The sequence below is a fragment of the Anneissia japonica genome, unplaced genomic scaffold (genome assembly GCF_011630105.1).
Source record: "Anneissia japonica isolate Jap-2015-1 unplaced genomic scaffold, ASM1163010v1 scaffold750_len1593409_cov174, whole genome shotgun sequence".
Taxonomy (NCBI): domain Eukaryota; kingdom Metazoa; phylum Echinodermata; class Crinoidea; order Comatulida; family Comatulidae; genus Anneissia; species Anneissia japonica.
This window is the reverse complement of record NW_022756705.1, coordinates 793,122-802,260: the sequence shown is the minus strand read 5'-3', so window position 1 is coordinate 802,260 and position 9,139 is coordinate 793,122. Positions and strand designations below refer to the sequence as shown.

Genomic DNA, 9,139 nt, shown 5'->3' with positions numbered 1-9,139 from the left:
GTATATAAAGGTTAGTTTAGTGCAATAAAATAGATTTTCAAAAATTTGACATTCCAGCATGATTTGGCCATTTTCTCTGAAACACGATTTGCGACGAGTGACTGGTTTGGCTTGTCTTTGCCACATATGATTAGGAAGAAATATACATATCTTATCTTTGAAGATTTCAATAATAAAAATAAAGAAAAATCACCTTTCCCTTTTTGTTATGATTTGACTACTTTCATTTAAATTTAATTCAAGAACATATTTATATGACAAACGCTGAGCATAAACTACGCTTTTGATCATTTTTGAAATTTACACATTATAAATTTTTAATCCATCCATGTTTGTAGAATTTAAACATCCAGAACCTCCCATTCTGTGATTGGCTGTGATGCTGTAAACCTGATACATTTTTATGCTCTCATTGGTTATTATACTATAGAAGGACTAATGCACCAGATTAATTGCTATTAATAATATGAAGCTTACATAAGTTTAACTCACTCAAAAGTAGGGCGACTAAAATAAATTTGTTTAGGATTTGCTAAACATCTGGCAAAAAAAAAAAACAAATTACCAAGTGTGCTCATTAATCTATGGTCAATTATATAATCACCTAGGGAGTACATAATATATATATATATATATACATATTATACAATATATGTACTCGTGATATATAGTAGGTATATTCGGGTAAAAAACAGGTCGGTTTATTTAGGTTCACTATGACCAAGATTAAACCTCACAAGTAAACTTGTATTGTTTAATATTTATATCCTTAAAGTAACACTTAACTTTATTATGTCAACATTTAATGTTTTGGAAAAATATACGCATCAGATAAATCCACATTGGAAATATATTATTAAATATTAATATGTCTGAAAACATTACTTTTAAATTTTTATTTCAATTTACTTAAACATTTTCAAGAAAAAGCATTTTTTTTCACTCTTTCGAAAAATAGATTAGAAACAGGACAATAAAAAAATGTTTGGGAAACTAAAATCCATTCCTTTCCTAATACCTTACAAATTTTTAGCTACAAAGTTAAATATTCCTCCTCAACTTTGACCTAGATGTCAAACTGTGACATACTGTAAAACCTTGGATAGAAGCCCTGGGCTTCTCTTTTTTGTTTTTGTTTTTTTTTGTTTTTGGCGAACTTCAGATGGGCTTCTTTTTTCGAGATGGGTTTCTTTTTGAGACTATTTTTGCAAAGTAAAGAGGGGGAGCTTCTTTTCAAAATGAATGCTGTAAATTGTGGGAATTACTACTATAAAACAATAAATAGGGCCACTGTAATGTTAGTGTGTTTAATAGTATGTATTAACGAGCATTATATCACTTCTGTACTATGTAAATCAAGCATGTTTTTAATTTATTTGGTTTCTTTGAAATTCAATGTATGTACTGTACTATCTCGAAAAGGAGCCCAGAGATAGGCTTCTTTTTAAGGCTACTTTTGCAAACTAAAGAGATGGGCTTCTTCTCGAGATTAAGCCCATTGGGCTTTTATTTGAGTTTTTATAGTAGTAGGTGCCGCCATTATTTTAACATAGCACTACATTTTTATTTTATAGATATTCTTCTACAATGTACAAACAAGCCCAGCTGAATTGGTGGATGAAATGTTGTCCTTTCAGGTAAGAAAAATAAAATAAAATAATTTTATAACATTAACTAGATTTTCAACTGATCTGATCTGTTAAAATGTGTTGTTAAATTTTATTTATTTTTCTATTAACTGGCATTAGATAAATGATAAATATTCTAATAATTTGTGAATATCACTTACACTTACTTAATATACAGGACACTGTAATACTATACACTACACTATAATACATCGCAATACACTACACATTACTACAGTATTACTAATAGTACCACACTGTAAGAGATCGTATTCTTTTCATTTTCTTTTAGGTTTTCAATTCGCGCAAACTTCGTAGCGATGCGTTGCTAGGAAGTTTTGCATTCGATGTTGGTACAGTCTGGGACGAGCCAAATAAATTTCTATCAAATAAATGGCTGCTCCTGTCAAGCCCAGAAGACACTCAAGGAGGGGTCAAAGGTTATTTGCTCGTCAGTGTTTGCATTATTGGAGCTGGAGATGAGGCTCCTGTAAGTTCATCAAAAATTACTATAACACGAGACAGATTTACTTTTGTTTTAATCCTGGTTTCTTTAAAATTGCTGCACACTATTGCTTCCGGTTTTGGTGATTCTGGTTGGTTGGAAAATCGTGGAGCCTTTCCAATTGCTTTGGGGGCAGTACACAGTGTATCGATTGCATTAAAACAATATGGCAATAGTATAGCTATTCTATGGAAACTAGGACTTTATTAACTTGTTGACACAAGTAACTACTTCAATTTTGAAGTCATTGTTGATAAATAATCAACTATTAATGCTCATTGTCTCTGATAAATCAAATAAATATATACTGATGTAAATATTTAGAAATATATTTTCATTTGATTGTTTATATATATTTTTCTATATTTGTAGGTTTTCAAGAAAGCTGATGACAAATCTCACATTGAATCGTGAGTACAATTTTTAGGGTGGAATATTGCATTTTAAAATATTTGTAATCGCTCACTTTAAATATATTAGAGTATCGAATACCTTAGATTTTAACAATTTATAGATTAATAGAAGTATTAGTTTCTTCCTGATATAAAGTCTAGACAGCTACTGTAACAACAATCAGTAGATGGCGTCACACCCTTTAGAAATAGAGATTAATTCGTCAACAACACAGATCCTCAACTTTGGTCTTTTTTATAGTTTAGATTCATTGTTGCCAATGAAACAAAAAATAGACTTGTGTTAAGTTTTATTGGTATTAAAAAAATGTGTTGCATGCAGTGCACTCGTTAATGTCATAGTTGTATTATACACAAAGAAACATTAAATGATAAAGTTGCCAAAGCACAATGTATACTGGTACTTTACAAGTTACAATTAAGCTGGACATAAAACATAATGAGAATTGTTTATTTATATTGCAGACTAAAATATTGTATATTGTCCTTTTAAATTTTGTTTGTCTAAAAATATTGTGTACCAGCTTTACCAAGAGTTCATCCATTTTCATATTTTTAGAAAGTACAAAACTTTGTTCTGTGACTCACCCTCCCCTTTTCCAAAATAGTACAAAATATAATCATGCTTGACATAGTTTTCAGATCATCGTGCTTAAACAAGTTCTCGTAATTTCGAAAGCTTGGATGAGGGTAGTATAGTAGAGGCAGTAGAGTATATTGGCCCTAACAGCCGCCCATACAAAAAAAAACAATCAATCAGCTGAGTGTTTCTAGAGCTCCTCATCGGAGCTAAAAATTCTCCCAAAAGGTTATATGCACATTCCCTCCCCCCTCACCCCAGTGTATGTTCTGTACTCTTGTAAATGCTGAAATATAAAATGGATAGCACATTAGTTACTATGTGCTTTCGTAATTTTGCACTTGTATTTTTATATATCTTTATACTTATACACTCTTACTACAAAATATGTTTGAGCTTTATGTTTTTGCATTAAATTAACTAGAAAAACAGTGTTTTTGAAATGTTGTTTCTACATATTGATATTTCAATATTTCAGGAACCTTCTACGACCTGCAGGTATGCAGTTAAGGCGTGGATACTTCAAGCTCAAAGTATTTCACGCTGAAGATATTCCACAAAGTAAGTGAGCTGACATAAAGGGCGTGCTTTAGCTTTCATCATCCTGTATTACCATTATATTTTATCCAGTAATCCTTCATCCATTAAAATCTATGCCGTGTTGATGTAATAAATACTCTTGATAAGTACAACTGATGACAAATATAATTATTATATAATCCTACATGCAGCAATTAAAATTATATAGTGATAGTATCAATGAGTGACTGTACTTCTTTATAGAATTGCAAAAATGGCCAATTTTTGGAGTGACATTCATACTGCTTGGTCTTTATAATTTTGTTGTTGAAATGAATAAACTAAGATTAGTGTAACCATTGTAAGTATTCATAAATGGATCAGATATCAAATATTAGTTAATTAATTAACCAATCAACTAACCAACCAACAAATGATTGGTAAGATAATAAGAATAAAATAATTGATGGCAGAGTGAATGGAGGTATCATTAAAAACGATCCATTAGGTGAAGCCTCATCATGTTGCATTCCCTATCGAATCATGTATGACAATAGATAAATTCGGCGATGGGCGTCGCATGACCTAACTTGGGTGTTGGATATAAACGATTGATTGGCGGTGTTTTACATGGAGATTGCTATTGCGGACGTCCATTGTTATTGCTGTAAAGATCATCATAATTCCCAGTAAAATATACCAAATTGATTGAAATTAAACTTTTGCCATGGTGGTTTGCTAATGCTGTAAGGGATACTGGCTGTGATTTTTGGACAAATATTTAGACCTACCCCCCTGCACATCTATTGCATGGTTAGGTATACATGATGGTCTTCAACCCGCGAACTATGCTGCGTTGTCAGGGCTAGCTAAAGTTTTTGAATGATCACTTAAATTCCAAAGCATACAATTCTAGGGGAATGCTAGGATGAGGTAATAAACACTATTTTGAACAACTGTTATTGCCTTTCCTAGTCCTTTATTTCTCACCTTAACAGTGGGTGGTTGTTTTTGCAACCATAACATTGTCTTTTCTTATACCAATCGCACTGTAATGTTTTTCATGTATACCCAAGTTAAGTCACATGTCCGACTGTAAACAAACATCGCCCAATCAGTCTGTTGGTGAAGTATAGCGCGGCTTTAGTATGTTTACTTTTTCTTTTACTTTTGGCTTGGTTGTAATATCATCAAGTAGTACTCTTGACTATATTTTCTCTTGTATTTATCATAATGAAAGCATTTTTTGCTTCTTGTAGTGGACCCCAGTTTCTTTGAGGGTGTCAAGAAAATATTTGGAGTTGCTGACCAGCAGAAGGAGCTTGTTGATCCTTACTTTGAGTGTAAATTTGCTGGTAACAAGGTAAAGCATCCTATTCATAATAATTGTCTTCATGATCATTTTCGTAATTGCTACCATCATTATTATTTCCATTGATATCAGTTGTATTGACATTATCATTGTCATCATTATCAATATCATCTTCATCAATATCATCTTCATAAATATCATCATCAATGTCATTTATCATCATCATCATCATCATCATCTGAGCGCATAGAGACCTTGTTTATTTGCACTATATAAATCCATCTATTATTATTTTATTATTATCATCATCATAATTATTTTAAGCATTAGCATTATCAGCAGCATTATCTGAATTTAAGTGTGACTTATCATTTTTTAATTTTCTTTCAGCTTAAAACTGATGTTAAATATTGCAATGACCATCCAGACTGGAACCAGGAACTCAGGGTACCCATCAAGGTAAAAATTCCAACACAGATTTACTTTTGTAGTTCCTTGATATTTACAGTAATTACTGAGAACACTAGAGAATAAAATCAGTAAATAATTTCTTCTTTCTTATTTGCATTTCAGTTTCCATCGATGTGTGAACGAATCAAATTTCGAGTTCGAGACTGGTAAGCCTCGCATGTCCCTATCATGCAATGGTCGACTATATACAGTAGTATTGTTTAATAACTATCGTAGCCTACAGAAATTGATTTTTATACGATATGATAATAGGTGCTCTATATAATCTTGGGGAGTCTACATTCTTCAATAGATCCTAAGCTGGCCACCTTTTATTGGCTGTGATGCAGTTTACCTTTTTCTGTGAAAGGATAAACAAGAAAATAATGATTGTTTTCAGTTTAAAATCCTGTTAACTTCTCTCCCTCCCTCATCATGTCTTGTACTCTTATGAAATATAATAAAAATCTGGACATTCCCAGGTTGATATTATTTTCATTTTCTTCCAGGGATCGTCTGTCATCTGATGATTATGTGGGCACATACTTCCTCAACGTTTCTGAAATCTCAAGTCCCGGTGAAGAAGGTATGTATACTGTTAAATAACATAGTATGCAATATAAGCATACCAACTATCGAATATTGTTATATATTTATCCATTAATGTATGTATATATATATATATATATGTCATCAAATTTATCATATACTGTGTTTAGCGACATATCTAGGGTGGTGTGCCAGGGCCCCTAGAAAATCGCTCAAGTAGTTAAAAATGACCTTACAGTATTTTGTAACTTGCACCCTCTCATCTAATAATTGAGCCTTCCACTTCACATTTGAACTCCCCCCCCCCTCTATTTTAAGACTCCTACGTATGGTGTAAATGTACGTCTTTGTGTGTGCGCCCACACATGGTCACCCAGAGTATTGCGTATGTACACTATTGTGCATATACTTATTCATAGTTGCGACTTGTGTAGGCCTCTTTTATAGCCTCTAAAACATGAAGACATCTGTACAAGCCTGTTCTAACATGTGGTCCAGTATAATTTATAATTGAAATTATATGCACAATATGTTACATATATATTAATGTTTATTTATCATTTTCATTAGAGACCAGACTGCCATCTATTATTATATACAATAATTATACAGTATAAATTTTTTTTCTACAGTTGAATATACCATTGCTAATTATTTTCTAAGCTTTGCTCTCAATATTGGTAGAAGTAAAGCAAAATTTAGGTTACAAAATTATAAACTATTTCTTTCTTATGAAATCTGTGAAACAGGCGACGAAGAATTTTTACCAGAACATGAAGGTTTATTTTCTGTTTATAAACATATAATTTGGAATTAATTTTAAATTACTAAGGAAATTGTATCTACATTATAATATAAATTTTGGTTCCGCCCTTTATTCCAGATTGCATGACATAGTTTTATGATATTTTACAATTGTAGAATTAGTTTCTGGTATTAGGCTACGACCCCCAAGATGTGTAGAACAAGGAACTCATTTGTTGTACATAGTGTCCATGAGTTTAATTCTAATGTTAAATGATTGTCTGCTGCAATACTGTAATTTTTAATGTTTTTCTAACAGTTTTAACTTTCATATCATTTTAAATAATTGTAACTCATTTTATTTCATTCTGTAATTTTTAACGTTTCATATTATTTATCTAAAGTGTTTTTAATAGTTTTTTAACTTTTATAATATTTTAAATAATTTTAAGACATTAAGGTTTTAACTTTTTAGTTAACATTATGAACACTTTGTGGTTTTAGCTAACTGTACTTTCAAACATTTTTGATAACAGTTTATCCATTTTATTTTCATTGTCATTTGTATATTTTTATTATGTATAAATCTTGTCTTCTTTTTGTGAATTATTTGCATTTATATTTTTTTATACTCATCTGCCAAGCAATACAATTTTCTTTTCTTATCTGATTGAATATTATTTTATTTGTAATTCTATCAAATTATTGATGTCTGCAGATGATTTAGTGGAGGAGTTATTAGAAAATAATGAAAACATGATAGGTAAAATTGAGAAACTACAGCATGGAGACACCAATTTTCACAATCCAATCTTCTATCACTCCTCATGTAGTCCAGTAGATATTACGTTTATTTGCATTGTGTCATGTTGATTGTAGTTTCTAGATTGTTATGTATATGGTTTTGAATTTATTTTCGGTACACACATTTTTTTTTTAAGCTATAAAATTTGTCATCTTTTGTGTAGGAAACTATAAATTTTAGTTTCAATAGAAGTAGATGATATTTCACCTTGATGAATAATCATAAAGTATTATACTGAACTTGAATATTTATGAGTAGATGATATATTCAGCTTGATAAATATTCATGAGCTGTGGTTTTAAGGTTCTTTAGATTTGTTTGTATGTAATGGTGTTCACAATAGATAGTATTTGAGTTTGGGTCAAATTTTGTATGTTTTTGAGATTTCAAATTTGGTTTAGTTAAAATAAACTTTACTATAATTCACTGTGTAGTAGAGTTTTCCAGTGTTACAGAGTTCTAAATGATTCATATTTGTTGTGATTATGTATCAAAATGTAAGAAATTTATCTGGTTCCATGGTGTTATGTTTTCATTACATTTAGATTTCTTGGAAAAAAATATACCTATGCATGAAGAATTTCACTATGATTTAATAATAATTCATTAGTGAATTTATCTCATAATTTTATCTTCACCAACACAAGTCTATTTTTAAAAAAATATTTATTTTCAGATGTTGGTTTATTTCTTTATATAGATGGTTTATATGTATCTTTGTATTCATGTCATGTGCTATATTATTTTCTTTTCTTGATGTACAATGGTAGTATTGTGTTTCATTGTCATTTCTTTGTTTTTAATTTCTTTTCCACATTCATTTGGTGTTCTACTGCAGTACATTTGGTTTGTTTATACTGGATTTATTACCTTACAGGTTTTCAAGATACCCCAATTTTAATTTTTCTAGAGTTTGCATGTGGTTTTTAAGGAAATTACTTTTATTTGATGATTTTCAAAAAATAAACACATTTTTACTAAATGTTTGAAGAATTTTTATAATCATTCTTAAATGCAATTCTAAAATAGTTGATTGCATATCCCTCTGTCCACTTATATTATTATGATGATGGCAAGGAGGATAATTAGTTTTATGATGAGGATGATTGATTTTTATTGCTGATTATTGATTATCATGATTATAATAAGCTAAAGTAAGAGGCAGTGATATCGATATGGATAATAATGAAGATAATATGAGAATGATGAATATAATAAAACAAATGCTGAAGATAATGGTGAGGTGGGTAGCACGAAGCTGATAAAAATGATGATGAGAGAGGATTATGATAAGGATGAGGATCAAGATGATGGTGATATAGAAGAAATGAGAATAGATAATAAAAAATACTAATTATTCTCATTATTTTACTTTAAAGGATTCTTGCCAACCTTTGGACCTTGCTTCGTAAACTTTTATGGGTCAACTAGAGAGTTCACCGACCTCCCAGACCAGTATGAAGACCTCAACAAAGGAGTTGTAAGGAATTTGAATGTTATGCTATTGTCATTACTGCCTTTGTCACTTTGTCACAACCGCAATTACGACCACTATCATCACCAGCCCAGCCATCATCGTCATCGCCACCATTATCACCACAACCAAACCATTATAATATCACCACCACCATCAT

The 9,139-nt window shown here is 30.7% G+C and overlaps 1 protein-coding gene across 14 annotated transcripts in view; it reads left to right on the top strand.

Moving 5' to 3' along the window:
- Positions 1-9,139, top strand: part of LOC117124323 (dysferlin-like) — an 88,943-nt gene that overhangs the window by 28,863 nt on the left and 50,941 nt on the right. For 11 of the 14 annotated variants that reach the window (XM_033270518.1, XM_033270520.1, XM_033270516.1 and 8 more), the window contains 10 exons: positions 1,575-1,637; positions 1,921-2,118; positions 2,506-2,543; positions 3,605-3,687; positions 4,905-5,008; positions 5,348-5,416; positions 5,531-5,574; positions 5,917-5,993; positions 7,419-7,463; positions 8,885-8,985. In XM_033270518.1, the coding sequence (XP_033126409.1) occupies positions 1,575-1,637; positions 1,921-2,118; positions 2,506-2,543; positions 3,605-3,687; positions 4,905-5,008; positions 5,348-5,416; positions 5,531-5,574; positions 5,917-5,993; positions 7,419-7,463; positions 8,885-8,985 (822 nt within the window). The remainder of the gene's footprint in view (positions 1-1,574; positions 1,638-1,920; positions 2,119-2,505; positions 2,544-3,604; positions 3,688-4,904; positions 5,009-5,347; positions 5,417-5,530; positions 5,575-5,916; positions 5,994-7,418; positions 7,464-8,884; positions 8,986-9,139) is intronic. The other 3 variants (XM_033270524.1, XM_033270527.1, XM_033270519.1) reach the window with 1 other exon arrangement.